At 39.0% G+C, this 16,862-nt stretch overlaps 1 protein-coding gene across 3 annotated transcripts in view; it reads right to left on the reverse strand.

The window, feature by feature from the left end:
* WDR41 (WD repeat domain 41) overlaps positions 1-16,862 on the reverse strand; it is a 77,736-nt gene that overhangs the window by 23,463 nt on the left and 37,411 nt on the right. For all 3 annotated transcript variants that reach the window (XM_069096279.1, XM_069096278.1, XM_069096277.1), the window contains exons 7-12: positions 14,556-14,618; positions 11,141-11,251; positions 8,689-8,873; positions 5,297-5,418; positions 4,342-4,430; positions 3,140-3,273 (exon numbers count right to left, since the gene is read on the reverse strand). In XM_069096279.1, coding sequence (XP_068952380.1) covers positions 3,140-3,273; positions 4,342-4,430; positions 5,297-5,418; positions 8,689-8,873; positions 11,141-11,251; positions 14,556-14,618 — 704 coding nt within the window. The remainder of the gene's footprint in view (positions 1-3,139; positions 3,274-4,341; positions 4,431-5,296; positions 5,419-8,688; positions 8,874-11,140; positions 11,252-14,555; positions 14,619-16,862) is intronic.

A 16,862-nucleotide genomic window follows, 5' to 3' on the forward strand; every position in this document is an offset into this window, starting at 1 on the left:
TTCACTTTCAGGATGTGAGTTGTTCCTTGCCATCTGTGACAAAGGGAGAAAATTATCAAACCCAATAATTAATGCTGTGCTAACACACCTTTTGTTCATGACTCTTTTGTTGAACTAAGATATTGTAGCAGCAACACAATGAATAATATCATTTGGTCTATCAGTATATATTTCTTGGACAGGCATTTCATATGGACAACAAGCCAGACACAGAATTGAAGAAGGTAAAAACAAAAAAAAGCAGGCTGAATACATTTAGGAACTACCCACAATGCTTTCAAAGATCCCAACCTGCTCCCTGAAACAAAAACCCAACTTTTAGCACCAATGTTCTTCCAGAAATGCTATATCTTTATAAATCAATGATTGGAAATCATGAAAGCAGGAAAACTGAGGATGTCCTAAAGTAGTCAGTTTGTTAACAGGCATTTCTTAAATGCCTACTATGTGCCAGGCACTGTTCTAAGGGCTAGTGAAGCAAAGAAAGGCAAAAGGGGGTCCCTGACCTTGCAGAGCTCGCAATCTAATGGGGGAGATAACATGCAAACAATCTATATTCAGGATGAATAGGAAATAATCCATAGAAGGAAGGCACTCAAATAGAGATTAGGAAGGGTTCTTGTAGATGGTAAGGATATAGTGAGGATATGAAGGAGGCCAGTAGGCAGAGATGAGGAGGGAGAGTATTCTAGGGATGGGGAATAGACAATGAATATGCACAGAGTTGGGAGACAGACTGGGGAAGAGCCAGGGGCCAGCATCACTAGACAGAGAAGGGTATGTGGTAGAGTATAAGGTGTAAGATGACTGGAAAGGTGTCTGCCTGTGGGAGGGGGGATGGCAATGGTTCAGAGAAGAGGAGCTAGGCCATGAAGGCTTTGAATGACAAATGGAGGATTTTGTATTTGATCATGGAGGTAATAAGGAGCCTCTAAAGTTTACTGAGTGTGTGTGTGTTTGGGGGGGAAATGACATGATCAGATCTGTGCTTTAGAAAAATTACTTTGGTGATTGAGTAGAGGAGGGACTGGAATGGAGAGAGACTTGAGGTAGGCAGAGTCACCCAAAGGCTACTGCAATAGTCCAGGACAGAGGAGATGAGGGCCTGTACCAGGGAGGTGCCATTATCAGAAGAGAGAAGAAGCATATTTGAGAGATGTTACAAAGGTGGAATCAATAGGCCTTGGTAATAGATTGGGTATATATCGTGGGAGAAAACAGAGTTGAGGATGACGCTGAGGTTGCTAACCAGGGTAACTAGAAAGACAGTAGTGCCATTCACCATAACAGGGCAGTTTGGAAGGGGAGAGGTTCTGAGAGTAAAATAACAAATTCACATTTGGATATGCTAAGCTGAAGATACCTATAGGATGTCCAGTTTGAGACATCTAGGCATCTGAAAATGAGAGATTGGAGGTCAGCAGGGCCAGGGAAGTTAGGGATGAATCATTAGGACAGAGATGATAATTGAATCCATGGCAGCTGATGAGAACACCAAGTGAAATAAGCTAGAGGGGGTAGAGAAGAGGGTCCAAGTCAGAACCCAAAAAGGCAAAGGAAAAAATTCATGGTAAGTATAAGCTAACTTATGATATCAATTCAAAAAGTAGAGTAAAGGATACCCTCAGAAGCATATGATAAGAAAAGGTGAACCAGTCATGTAGCAAAAACAAACAGATGGAGAGCCCAAGTGCTGAACTGCTATTGGTCAGTCAACAAGCATTTATTTTGTGCTTACTATACTCCTGGAACTGTGCCAGGTACAGGAGATCAAAAGGCAAAAGTGAAACAATCCCTATCCTTGAGTCTACATTCTATTGTGATACCTACATAATGTTAAAAGACCCTGAGGAAGGCCTCTGTCACACTGGGTTGAGCCTTTCTGGAGGACAATTTGTGGGTGGGGGGTGGGAAGATATGGAACACACATGGGCAAGGGTCACACACGATTAGAAGGGTTAGGGTCTGAGCAGTACCAGCGGAATGAGTTACACACTTCAGCGAGATCATAAATACATTTAAACATTGAAATAGTAAATCATCTTATATTTTAATTTCCTAAATGAGAATTTTGTGGATATTTTCATAAATGTAAATAATCACAACTAAGATGAAAGACATTACTTAGTTTAAAAGGTACAGTGAGTGAAAGAAGCAGTGGATTTGGAGTCAGAAGACATGGCTCTGCTACGGGCAGCCTTCTCCAGTTGTAAGCCTCTCAGGGCCAGTTTCCTCATTCCTAAAAATGAAGGGATCAGACTAACTTGTCTAAGGTACCTTCTATCCCTCATCCTCTATGATCATTCTCAAAAGAGCTATAGAACAGAACCCATTCAGGAATAGCTTATGGTTACCAACTTTCCAGGCTTATGATCTCTTAAATCTAAGATACTAAACCTTGGACTTACAGTTGATCCTATTTCCTATTCGTTCTAGGAGCTCTGAAGTGACTGAAGACTGAAGAACATCAGAAGTCTTGAAAGTTTCTTTGCTCCAAACACTAGTATTGTGGTCTCAGTTGCCCTCAACCTAGGTTTCTAGATCCCTTCCCCAACTCCACACCAACCTCATTAGCTTTGGGTCAATCAAAAAGCATTTATTAAGCACCTCCAATGTACCAACTGTCATGCTCAGCTCTAGGAAACAAAGGAAGGCAAAAGCACCATGAGAAGACATCTCATTTCGATATGGTGAAATCCCAAAGCCTGCCTTTTAAACTGGATTATCTGAAGGCCAAATACTGAGTGTATACACTGCTATCTTAGTAGTTCAGATGTCATTCAAAGCCTTCTGATAAAAAGATAAAGGTTGAAAGGTGAAACATGGGTCTTTATTGGGCAGCATTGGTCAGTATAAAAATGGAGAACAGAGAAAAGCAAAAATGGTCATACCATCAAAGTTTTAGAGCAAGAATGGACTTTAGTCATTTAATCCAACTTTCTCATTTTACAGATGAGAAAACTGGGGCCCTCGCTAAGCATGGGCTTAACTCCCCCCAGAAAACTGGGACCCAGATCACACATGTGCAGCAGATCTGGGACTGAAATCCCGATCCTTGGATTCCCAAGGCAGCACCCTTTCCATAGTACTGCTTGGCCTCTGTATTTCTCCTCTACTTTCTTACCAATAACAAACGCACCTCTACAGAAGACGAGTGTCCAATTAAATCACCAATAAGCTCCAAGGAACACAAAGTGCCATTTTCTTGTGGTTTTTTAATGGTTTGGTTTGATGGTTTATTCACCCTTCCGAATCCCCACATGTTGAAAAATCCTAGAAAGACACAGGGAAGAACTGAGAAAATGTACCCACAACAGTGCTCATTGTTTCTAAACCTGTAAGCTTCATCCTGTTTGCTGCCCCAGCATGCCCCCTGGTGGCAGTGGAATAGAGGAGAAAAGAGGGAAAAAAAGGCCTGGAGGACAATCCACAAATTGAATAATCAATCTCCAAACAATCAAAAGTTGGCAGCACACCGATTATAGATAAAAGGTTAAAAAAAGGGAAGATGGGCAACAGGTTTATATCAGAGACAGGGAGAGTCTCCAGACACATTGAGCCCAACCCAGACTTTTATAAAACGGAAATCTATGATTAGCAGCAAAATCAGTGGCTGAATATCAGACAGGTCCAAATGCAAGGCATTTGCCAACACAGGCCTCTCCAATAAAAGGAGATATCCTTGAAGATGTTGGGAAGGCCAAGCACCCAACAGAAACTGCACAGACACACCAGCTCCTGACTTAGCCAGAAACATTTTTCAGACCAGCAACTGAACTGTTTAAATCCTCCCAAGCTTTTGTTTTCATATTGGAAATATGAGGGCCTACTGGAAAGATTATCAGGTAGTAGCATTAGGGCTTTCATTAAGTGCAATTTAAAAAGACACTAAGATGAGTAATAATTAGCAGCTATTGGTTTCATAAATGGGGGGGCAGTTATGGAATATCTTGGATGTGGTATCCAAATACAAATTCTATTCATGTACCAATTAGAATTACAGGTACTAAAATGAGCAATCATTATTGGCCCTAACTTTCCGGAAGTAACCATTTTCTCTCACAAAACAGTGCAATTCTGGTTGACTTGCAGTAGGAGAAACACAATGAAGCAGTTACCATATAAAGGAACTTTAAGAAGGAAATCAAAGGATTTTGCAATTCCTATTTTTAGAGGTGTCAGCTTTGACAGCAACCAATAGATTTCTTCTTTTAAAACATTCTGGGTACAATTTACTTTTACTTATTTTAGCCTCATATGGTTACTTATGAACTCTTTAATTCTTCTGTTTCATATTTTAAAAGGAATGGTAAGAAACGTTCTCCTTGGGGAAGCACAGACCTGTTGGCACGGGCTCCGCTGCCAGCTGCTGCTTCTCTCGTAACTCCCAAATGCGAACACTGCCATCTTCTGAACAAGAGATTAACTGCCTGTCAGAACAAAGAGAGCGTGATGCAGACAGAGCACTGTTGGGGCAATCAATGCAGGGCACAGAGTACTGACAAAGAAAGGCTCAGGAATGTCTCTGGGGATGTTCTTATTCCCTTCTGAGTGGACATTTTAAAAATATCACTTACCACATCTTCCCAAAGATAAATAATTATCACACTAACTAACATTTTAAGTGTTTCAGAATTATCTCTGTAGATGGAGCATAGCCAAAGGGGTGTTTCACATAAATCTGTAATTTTCACTTTTAAAATGTCAGGAGAAATGAATGTTGAAAACGAAAAGTAAATAAATAAGTTGGAAAAAAAATGTCAGGAAAACAGTCTTAGCCTTTATATTCAGGCCTTCCTTTTCTTTATCTCCTCTGTCCCTCACACCCATTTTTTCCCCAAACCCTACTTGTACAGAAAATAACAGTACTTCTATAAACTAGAAAGTTAGAAGAAAACAGCCTTGGAGCTAAATCCTCACTAGGTATCCTAAGATCTATAAGCTTCTACTTTGTTTCAGGGCAAAAGCTAAAACAAGAACATGGCTTTATTATGGATGAGAGGTATGGAAAATGCATTTTGGATGCTACTCCTAAAAACCGTGTTTTAAATATCTAAGACCTTAGTGACTTCTCAGTCTCTGAAATTAGGAGACACAATGAGATCGTATGATCATTTTCAACCAAGCTCCTGGTATAGTTAATTATATTATTCAAAAGGTCCTATAGGAGGGAATGATATGGCAGTGTTCATTGCTAAAAGAACACAATCTGTCAAGCCTGGAAACAGGGAAACTTGCTACCCCCAAAATCCCACTGGGGCCCCTGGGCATCCCACGTCTTTTTCATACATCATACCTGTTTGGAAGTTTGGCAATGTGCAGGACAGTGGAGTCATGTGCAGTTTTCTGGAAGGCAATCACATGCTTCATTTGAAGGTTATATACGTATAAGCCCCTTCCAACAGCAACAAACAAATTCTGGGCACAAAAAAAAGTGCAAGAAACACAGGTTTCAGAAATAGACATAAAACTAGTATTTGGCAGAAGAGCTGTCTCCCTACCCTATCCTTGGCCTTTCAATCCGTGTTACTGTGGCCTTTAGAGGGCAATGCAAAACGTCAGAATGCTAAGGAAAGCTCAAAATGTTTTCAAGAAGAGAATGGAGAAGCCAATATAAAGAGAACTCTGGGGGGGTCATGCCAACCTTAACCCCTAACCATGCTTATTATCAAAACAGTATCATTGGAGAGAACAGCAGGGACTGGTAGCTGGCATTCTTCATTATAAATTACAAGCAGAGGAAGTATCAATAGAGTGCTGGAAGACAGGGTTCAGATTCCACCTGGAGGACTTACGAACATTTATTAAGCTCCTACCGATGGATTCAAAGACAAAAATGAAACAGCCCCAGCTCTCAAAATATTCTATCTGGAGAAACAAAGTACAAATACATGTGTACGTACATAAAGTGAATATCCATAGATAGCTATACATAAAGTGAAACACAAGGTGCTTCGGGGACAGGAGGGAGACCACTAAAGTTTGCCTCTGGCAGCTTAAAGAGGTCAATGGAATCTACGAATAACGAAGGGCCTCGGGTTGCAATTTTTATAACACTGCCCAAAGATCCTTTTGGTGGCACTATTTCTCACGCTGGCATTTTTCCAAATAAGGATATACTATGTCCTTCTTAGAGTCCTCTCACAGATAAGATTTCATTTCATATTTAACATCTGTATGAAGCAGAAAGATTATTTTGCCCATTTTTCAGATAAAGAAACTAAGCTTGAGAGAAATCTGAGTCAGGCACTTTATTAACTGCAAAACTAAAACCCAGGTAAGAAATTCCAAGCCTGGCTCTCTTTCCTAACTCCAACTGACACTTTCTTTATACGTTATTCTTAACTTTTCTAAGCTTTTAAAAACATAATTTTTTTTTGCTTTTTGAAGGGCAGTTGGGGTTAAGTGACCTGCCCAAGGTCACACTGCTAGTTTTTGTGAGGCCAAATTTGAACTCAGGTCCTCCTGACTCCAGGACCAGGGCTCTATTCACTGCACCACCTAGCTGTCCCAAAAACATTTCTCTTGACTTCTGGATTCGATGGCTGCCTGAATGGGAAGCAGGGTGCCTTTGTCCCACATCCCTACTTCAGCAAAAGCCTGAAGTTTGCACTAGACCAAATAAGTATTAAGAAATACAATTAGAAACTACAGTAAGTGAGTTCTTCCACTCCCAAACAGCACTAAAAGCCAACCAAAGGGCTAGAAAAGTTAAAGTGAATTGCTTAAGAAATTTACAATGATTTCATTTATGTAAATGAGAAGTGCTTACTTTTGGCCATTATATTCTTATGTATCAGAATATTAGTCCTTTGTAAGAACTTACAAAATAGATTTTGATAATATTATTAAGCTTGCCTTTTGTAAACAAAAAAAAGCAAAAGTATTAAATGGAGATTCATGATTGCATATAGAATGTTCTTTTTGTGTTCGCTGTGCATCTGGAAATACTATTTTTTGGAGTTTCAGTTTAGATTTTTTTTTTAAATTAAAGTATTCGTTTTTCTTAATATTATATTGACAAAAGAGTAACCTCAAGGAGGCACTTTTACAGAAGCCATCCCTAGAGACTGTTCCACACTTACTGCCTGGGTTCATCTTATTTTAGGGAATCTTGAGTCCATAAATGAGCCATGAACAAATAGCACTGTGTCTAACTAGGACACAGCATGTCAAACTCACCAAGGTCTTCAGCACCAAGTACCTCAATATCTACCCAATTCTTCCCTCTTCAAAAGTCAAAGCCAAGGGTTCCTTAACACAGGCACCCAGCATTCATACTTATGGGATACAGAGCCAAACTGACTAAATATGATTATAATAAAGTGAAAGTGCTTTGCCAAACTGGGGTTGGCAAAACTTCCAGGTGCCTCATGAATACCCCAATAGTCTTCAAACTTGGTGCCTGGGTTCCCTTAAGTTATCTGTACATGATGGCACAGAAAAACACTAATGCCTCCAGAGAGTCTCCAGGCTTGCATTTAGCCCATTATCCACCACTCTTCGTTATGTTAAAATTTCCCTACAAGATAAAAAGGAAAGATGGCAGAGAAAAATATCTCCAAAACAAAACAAAATTTAGTTAAATCAGGGCAAGTACTTAGGAAATTTCTGTTGTGGTAACTTTAAAATAAGCTTAAATTAAAAGATAACATGTAACTCAAGACAAAGCACTTGTTTAGAAAAGTGGGGGAAAAATACGAAGAAAAACAGAAATTCTACTAGTCATCTCTTTTATAATATGGTCCCTGAAGAGTCTAGTCTTCTTAAAATAATTTTTCTAATCCACGGAACTAGAAGACACAACATTTAGACTCCAGTCAGGATTTAGCTACTTGCCAGAGCTCAGTCCTGACTTGCCCTAACACCATGGAGAACATTCAATTCCAGGGCCAAAAGGAGCAGTTCCCATCAGCCACCTGACCTTAGAGCTGAGTCAATGGAAGGAGAGATGCTGCTCAGGTTTCCAATTTCATTAGGTCTTACTGGGGAATATATTTCTATTCATACAAATGCTGGGCAGAATATTCTTTGAGTGAATGCTAAAAGGTAACCTCAAAAAAAATTTTTTTGGAGGGCAATTGGGGTTAAGTGACTTGCCCAAGGTCACATGGCTAGTTTTTGTGTTAAGTATCTGAGGCCAGATTTGAACTCAGGTCCTCCTGACTCCAGGACTAGTGCTGTATTCACTGTGCCACCTAGCCACCCTGTAACCTCAAATCTTAATGAAATAATGTAATAGAACCAAAATTTTAAATACTATTTAAAAATGAAATTTAAAGCCATTAAGAAATTTTCTTGTTGGGGAGTAAGGAATCAAAAATAAATATGCTATTATAATAGGTCTTTAAAATTAACTTCATGCCAGAATCAGAAAGTTCCAAGACACAAGCTGATATTCAGTAGGGGAATGTTTGGATAATGTCTACCATAAGATTAAAATAAAAATGTAAACCCAATATCCTTGCTAAGCTAAGAAGGAGGCTTTTATTCAGTGAAAAAGATACTACTACTAGGAAGCTAAGGCTTGAGTTCTATTCTTCCCTGGCTATGGGATGCTGGACAAGTCACAGAACTCCCTGGGCTTCAGAAGCTTCATGTATAAGATGAGGATAAAAATACCTAAGGAAGGATATTGGATTAGATAGATGCAATCTATGATCTATGTCCTACTTTGAGGGTTTTTACCTCTTCATCACATGTGAAATGATGAATGGAAATCTCATTTGGTTTTTGACAGAGCTTGATTTCTTGCTGTGTATCCAGCTGTAGAGAAAGGTCCCAGAAGTTGCGTTCGTAAGCCTGCATTGTCCAATCCAACGCATCCCAGACAATTAGCTCCCCGATATGGGAGCCCGTGACAAAGCTTAAATCTAGGCAGAATTTAGACGTGCCTCATTAGCTACCACCAATGAAGGTAAGTTTCTTCTAAAAATGAAAGCTAAAACACTTTCCAGATTAAACACAGAAAATTGGTTATCCAGTATGATAAAACATTATCTTACAGGAAATTCAATCCTTACCTCTTTAGGTCTAAGAAGATGGCCTCCTCAAACACCACCTCTTCTCTGATCTTCAACCTATTCCTATCAAGTATACCTTCAAACATGCCTGTCTCCCCTATTCTTGAAACAAACCTTGACTAGATACTACAGTGCTCTCTGGCTGTTAGCAGCCAGATATATCGCTCTTCTTTTTCTTAGCCAAACTCCTGAGATCCAAATCCAGAGTAAGAGAACCTATGTTAATATCCCACCTCTGATTCTTACTTCCAGTGTGATCTTGGTTAAATCACTTAATTTTCTTGGTTTGAATTTCCTCATCTGTAAAATGAGGGGGTTGGGATATATGACCTCTGAAGTCCTCTTCTAAGGCTCAATTATTGATCCTATGAACTATGAGGAGCTGTACAAAATTAAGGTACTATTGTTACTATCAGCATTATTCCCTATATCCCTTGCATCATTTCAAATTAATAACAACATTAACACAATCAGGTACTTAGCACCTTATGAAAGCAACAGCTAGCCTCCCTTAATAGAGGAAGACTGCTGCTATTAGCCTGGAAAGGTCCACAATGTACTCTCTCATATTTTCAATTACAATGATATTATATTTCAGCATCTTGCACATAGTAGGTGCTTAATTAATGCTTGTTAAATTTTAATAAGGTCTACAGAACACACATGGCTATTAAGACAGTCACTATAACCAAGCAATTCTAGCAACTTTCTTGAAGATGGTTTTGTCTAACTTCTTGTCTCTTCTTCAGATGCTGCAGGTCCTAGGAAGCACTCTAACCAAACGAGGTCACTGACCAATACTACCTCCCTTGGTGCTGAATCACATGAAGAATGCCTTCTTAATTATACTGTTACAGGCTTCTCTGTATATCACACATCCAAAGCAGAGCATGGGATTGAGGAAACCTACATCAGTAACATCTCATCAACTTGATTTGGGTAACAGGACTGGGTCAGCAATAGCAGTGCTGCAGAGCTTTAAAAAAAGACAGTTCTGCATGACCAGTGTAATGAGCCAGAACATTGTTGTGCTTCTGTCATTAGCCATGGGGACAAAGGACTTCGGATCCAGATACTCACAAGGCTCAGGGGAACGGGTTTCATAAGGAACCTGATAGCCACTGTTATCAAACATACAATAAACCAAAGGGGAGATTCCTAGGGCAAAAAGAGGTTTTCTCCAGCAGGAAATAAAGGGAAATTTCTAACACTTGTCACTGATTAGGTCCCCGTGAGCAATCTGGCCCTTGTCTAGGCTTGGATTTAAAATTCTGCAAGGACTGAGGTTAGGTGACCCTGAACTGGGTAGAACACTGTTGTTGATATGAAAATGCAGCTGAAAAGACAAATTATGACCATTAGTATTTTCAATACTGCACACAGACCAAAACTATATGGTGTCCCAAGAATCTTAGTGCAAAACAAATTAAGACTTTTGGGACACCCTGTACTTGAATTTGCAGCTACAGTTGTTCAGGGTTATTTTTCTCATCTTAGGAATTGCATAAAAACTTCAGTTTAAAAAGGTCCAAGCCATTTGCTACTGCTACTGGGCAGGCTGTGTGGATGGCTACTGTTGTTTTACCTACTTCTATGCTACGTCATACACATATACTTCCAGTGCCCATATGACAGTCTCCTTTTGTACGTGCACACGGTATTCCTGGATGTGCCTGCCCAGAGAGCAGATGAGCTATGTCGCAGAACCTGGAGGTTGACTGTTCGAGAAGTCCAATATGGCAGTTCCATATCTCCCAAGCCATAAAGAAACCTGGAGATGACCATATCTTAATAGACCTTCACACTGACCTGAAAATTTAATGCCGTGCTGATGGTATTCTCCAGGGGACCACACGCGAAAACCATGGTCACTGACTTGAGGTGTGTTTAAACTCAGAGCACTAATTTTTCTTAAAACTTTTATAGCTGGTAATAAATCCTGATTGCAAATCAGCCAAATGAGTGAACCAGTGGTAAAATATGGATGTTGAGTGACATAGGAAACAATTTTTCTTTCCTCTTCCTTCTCCCTCTCACCATTCACCCACTCACTACTGCTGCATCTTAGGCCCTTTGGTAACAGCTCAGAGCACTGTCCAGTACCATGATGAACTTACCATTGATATTAACTAATGAGAGAATATTATCCTGATGATCAAGGATGCGTTTAACTTCAAGAACATCCCAGCCTACGGATTCTTCTGAAGATGATATCAACCTAAAAATGACTTAAAAGAAAAAAAGGAAAGAACTGTATTAAATAGTTCCAGGAAGAGAAAATCTAATTTATGTTTAAATAGCAAGCCTACTGTTAAAGGGACATGCTTATATGTTAAATACTGTAGAACATTAGATACAAAACTTTTTTTTTAATCCCTCTCTAAAGAAAACCTTGTTTATTTTCCAAATATTTTCATCAAATTCTCAAAAGTCGTGATATAATATTTGATTTCTCCATCAAAGTCCTACTCTGATGATTGACCTTGATATGGAGATGAAGTCAGGGAGGCATGAGCAATGGAAGAATCTATCAAGCTGGAAGGGTTCTAAGTAGGGAACATTTCCTAGTGCCAGGCACTGTTCTAAGTGTTCAAAACATAAAGAAAGGAGAGAGAGAGAGAAAAAAATAAACAGTCCCTGTCCTCATACAGCTCCTATTCTAATAAGGGAATATGAAGGGTCCATCTGCCTTGGAAAGTGACGTGGAAAGTCCAGAGCTTCATTAGCACAGGGTTGGTTATTGAGTGATGAATTTTGGTTTTGTTTATAGTAAATTATAAAGCCCATTTATTGAGGTCTGAAGGGGATTGCAATCTGCATGGGTAAAGGGAATACTCATACTGATGAAATCACAGGTCATTGAAAATACTAAAGAAATGTTCTCCCAAAGATTTTAAGTGAATTAGTCAGCAGAACTTTCTACCTTTTTCACTGAACCACCTTTTCACTCTAACCAGCGATGCTTCTATATTAGCCTACATTGTTTACCTTTGGTTCTACTCCCAGCCTAAAATCCATAACCAACCAAATAAATACAGCCATCATTAACAACCGATTTTTTTTCACTGTGCTAATTCCAAAGAACCAGATCACTGGCCCAAATCACAACTGCTTTATTCATTCCTGTTCCCTGACTGAAGAACATTGCTGAAGATAAAGAACTAAATGTGCTGATTCAGTCCTCAACAAATTCTTGGTAATTTCTGTTGAGCCTTCGCTGGTGCCCAGTGAATTCTTTAATAAAGATATGTAAAAATCCCCACTTAATATGAATAATTTTGAAAGAGGAAGCAGTAATTAAAAACACATATATGCTACTTCTGATTTCACAGATGGTAGGAATTCCCATATGAGGAAACTTCCCTCTGCCAGTACAATTCAGCACCTTCTCTGTAACTGAGAGTCTGAGAGAGAACTGAGACAATTGCTCAGGGCATAGGGCACACCTAGCGTGTGATGGAGACAACAATGGACCTAGATCTTCTTGGTTCTGAGGCTGGCTCTCTCTCTACTACTCCACAAACCCTCGGAGGAAATCCTTCATTTGAGAAAGTTAAAAGAAAAATGATACCTAAAAAGAAGTACTATATTGGTCCCAGAAATCCTAGAGGTCTTCTGAGAGTGATCTGTTGAGCTTATGACTGTGACTTTTATGGAAAAACTACATATTGGGTAGGAGGAGGAGGAAAAAGAGGAAGAGGAGAAGGAAGAAAAAAGGGGAAGAGGAAGAAGATGGGAAAAAAAACGAACAGATTATGAAACACCTAAAGTCAAAGACCATGAAAAGAAACCTAACAGGAAAATATTCTTATTTTCCAAATGAAAAAGAAACTAAAATGTTTATTTAAAGAGAAAATGAACTCTATTGCTATTTTGAGATAGTAAGAAAAAAAAGCATAGAAATAATGTGTTTAAGAATAACTATGGGGCAGCTAGGTGGCACAGTGAATAGAACACCGGCCCTGGAGTCAGGAGGACTTGAGTTCAAATCCGGCCTCAGACACTTAACACAAAAACTAGCTGTGTGACCTTGGGCAAGTCACTTAACTCCAATTGCCCTCCAAAAAGCAAAAAAAAAAACCTATGGGGGGTGGCTATGTGGTACAGTGAGCACCGGCCCTGGAGTTTGGAGGACCTGAGTTCAAAACCGACCTCAGACACTTAACACAAAACTAGCCATGTGACTTTGGGCAAGTCACTTAACCCCAATTTCCCTGCCCTCCCCCCTCCAAAAAGAAAAAAAAAAAGAACATGTTCATTAAAGAATTTACCAAATAAAACTGACTCTCTCATTTCTTTTGCATACCACAATGGCCTTGTTTCTAGCCAGACCACTAGGATTTTTTGTTACTTTCATTTCAATGAAGCAAGACTAGAGTACTCTAGGCATCATAAAAATCTTCCAACTCTATTCTATAATGAAAGACAAAATTGGGTGCCTAGAAAAATATTCCTCAGAGCTGGTTAGGTATACTGAAGAGTTTCTCATTAAAAGGGCATAGGCAAGTGCTACTGTAAACTAAGAACTGTTGATAGCAAGTTAAACAATGCCAAATAAAGTAAATGTCTATATGACATATGTTGGCATGCTGATTCATGGACATTCATTAGGATATTCTTAGGGAAAAACAGCAGAAGTCCAAGAGTGATTCTCTCTCATCTCTCATTTTACATGTTTCTCTTCTCTCTCCCTTTTTCTCATCCTATGTTTATATATATACATACATACATACATGCATACGTGCATATATACCAGTAAGGCATATGACTGTATCTGTGATTTAACTGACTAGGGAACCTGTCAGATGAAGAGGGCTCCCTCCACCAATGCAGGTATATATTTCTAAAAGCATATGTGGTCTGGGTGATGGCGTAGGTATGTTTATTAACAGAAGGCCCAAATGATGTAATTTTCCTATAATTTACTATAATTCCTCCTATCTGTGCAAATATACTTAAAACAATTATAAATAAATATTATACTTTTACTTTGAAATAAACATTTTCATCCTACTTTCTCTATTTTCTTTTTTGCCTTATGGATAAAAAAAATACACTGGCCCAAGTCCCTTTAGATATTTTAAAATTTCATTCCTTCTAAAAGCTGCTACTTGGAAGCAGCTGCTCTTGCAGCTTTTAAAAAATACAGAAATACCAACACTACTTTCAGCCTAGACCCCACAAAGAGAAAAGAAGGTAAGAGGGACTTCACAAAGAGTATCTGCCGCTCCTGGTGCTCAGAGTTAAGCTGGAAAAGGGAGAGGTTTTTTTTTTTTCCTGTTTTATTTCCCAGCCATCCTAGTCAGAGAAACTCAGTGTTCCACCCCATGCCCAGATTAGCATCATTTAGTCTTAACTGCATCTTCCTGATTTCTGCTTTAGTAATGATACCAATAGCTGTTCTAGTGATTTTCTGGGTGCTCCCAGGATACAGATGAGGACTCCCTCCTGCATGTGTCTTACGGGCGACTTCTGGCCTGGACAAAACAACCAAAGCTACAGTGACAACAATAAGGCCGACCAAATACTCACTCAGTTCTCTGCCAACTGCTGCTGCGACACAATTCTTAGGTAACTCAATCAAAGCGCTGATCCCTTTAAAAGCACAAAGAAGCAATGCGTAAACAATTATTTTCTTCACAAATTAAAACAGAAGCAACACAAATCCTCACTTCTAAATTTCACATAAAATGGGAGAGGCAGCATGACATTGCAGGCAGGTGGCCCTGAAAACAAGACAACTTGGATTCAAGTCTTGCCCTGCCACAAGCTAGCTAGTGACCCTAAGCAAGTCACTTACCCTCAATGCTCTAGGCAACTCTCCAGGATTATAACTTGAAAAAAAAAGTTGCAAATCTGCACTGGCAAAGGGAGTTTCTTCACTGAAAAGTTCCCTATACCAATAAAATCACAGGAAGGGATAAAAACACACCTCCCCCCCCCCAAAATTCCATAAATTAACAAACTTTTCAACAATACATTACAAGAGGTTATACCTATTTCTCCCATAAAGAAGGAAATGATTTTGTGAATGTTACTGAAGTCCCAGAATCCTTCACTTGGGCCCAACTTTACAAAGCCTCACAAAGAGGATGTTACTTTACTGGTATCCCTCAAGTTCAACACCACCTATTTCAATGGCAAGCTGAGATCAGGTTACAGTGTATAACTGTGAAAACCAACTTTTTTTTTCCTATTGTGTCTTTATACACTCCCAACCTTAGCCTCAGTGGCATCTCACACCAAATAACTGAGCCGACTAGCCTGAACTGATGGTTTTTAAAGGCTATTAGGTAAATTTGTAAACTCTACATCCTGCAAGAGTGAAATACAACATTGTGCCACAATGCAAACATTAATTTAAATACTATAATTTTTACTTTCTAGGAGTAACTGACTGGCATATAGAATTTTTGTTAGTACAGTTTTAGGGTAACTGCAGAGGCTCAAGTCATTTGGAAAATACTGCAGTGATTACTGTTTTCAGCAAAGAAGTTTTACATATTGGGCTTGGAACAGCCAAAACTACTGACAATAATTCATTTTCTTAAGGTATTTTTAAAATATATGTTAAAGGGCGGCCAGGTAGCACAGCAAGTAAGAGCACCGGCTCCAGTGTCAGGATGACCTGGATTGAATCCCGGGCTCAGACTCTCAGCACTGGCTGTGTAACCTTGAGCAAGTTACTTAACCCCGACTGCTTAAAATATAAATATATATATATACATATATATATGTTAAAAAGAGAGACAGCATGGCATAGTGAATAGAATGACAGTCAGTCACAATGACCTGAATTTAAATTTTGTCTCTTATAGATTCTAATTATTTGACCAAGGACAAGTCTTTTTAAAAACTACACTAGACTCTACCATACCCTCTAGCTACTTTCCTACATTTTTCCTCCCATTAGTAGCCAAATTCCTAGGAAAAAAATTATCTATATTCATTAAGCCCATTACTTCTCTTTTTACTCCTCAATGTTCTATAATCTGAACTGAACTGAAAAGCCCAACTCAACTGAAAAAGTCTTTCCAAAGTTATCAATGACCTTTTTTTAAGAATAAATCTTTATTACTGTTTATATATCACATATTATTTTCCATTTTATCTTTCTACCTTACAAGTTCCAGATAAGCCATCCTTTACAATGAATAACTTTAAAAAAACACACAAAACCAAACAACAGCAAAAAAAATTTGACAGTCTATGCAGTATTACTACAGCCATGATCCCTTACTTCTGCAAAGAAGCAGAAGAGGATTATTCTAGGGGCGACTAGGTGGAGCAGTGAAAGAGCACCAGCCCTGGAGTCAGGAGAACCTGAGTTCAAATCCAGCCTCAGCCACTTAACATGGAACTAGCCATGTGATCTTGGGCAAGTCACTTAACCCCAACTGCCCTACCTTCCCCCCTCCAAAAAAGGAAAAAAAAAGGATTATTCTCAATCTCTTCTTTGAAGTTAAGGTTGGTTATTCTACTTTTGCTGCTCTCAGTTTCAATTGTTTTGTCGTTGCTCTTTCCATTTACATTGTTATGGTCGGTGTGTTTTCCTGGTTCTTCTGATTTCACATCTTAAAAGGAACAAAAGTCAGACTTCTACCACTCCCAAGGTAACAGTAATAAGAAGATACTGCCCAGACTTGGGCTCTGATTCTGGCTCTACCACCTAGCTCTATGATCTTGGGCGAATTCCCGTCTAGAGGCCTCAATTTCTGCATCTATGAAATGAAAGAACTTAACTAGATGATTTCTAAGGGTCTATGGTTCTAAACATCAGCTTTTAAATAGACTCTGAAGCTGGGAATAGGCATTTTAAAAATATTATTTTAAAGTACT

The sequence above is a fragment of the Petaurus breviceps genome, unplaced genomic scaffold (assembly GCF_028583685.1).
Source record: "Petaurus breviceps papuanus isolate PSGF00001 unplaced genomic scaffold, PetGlider_PUasm1.0 229, whole genome shotgun sequence".
Taxonomy (NCBI): Eukaryota; Metazoa; Chordata; class Mammalia; order Diprotodontia; family Petauridae; genus Petaurus; species Petaurus breviceps.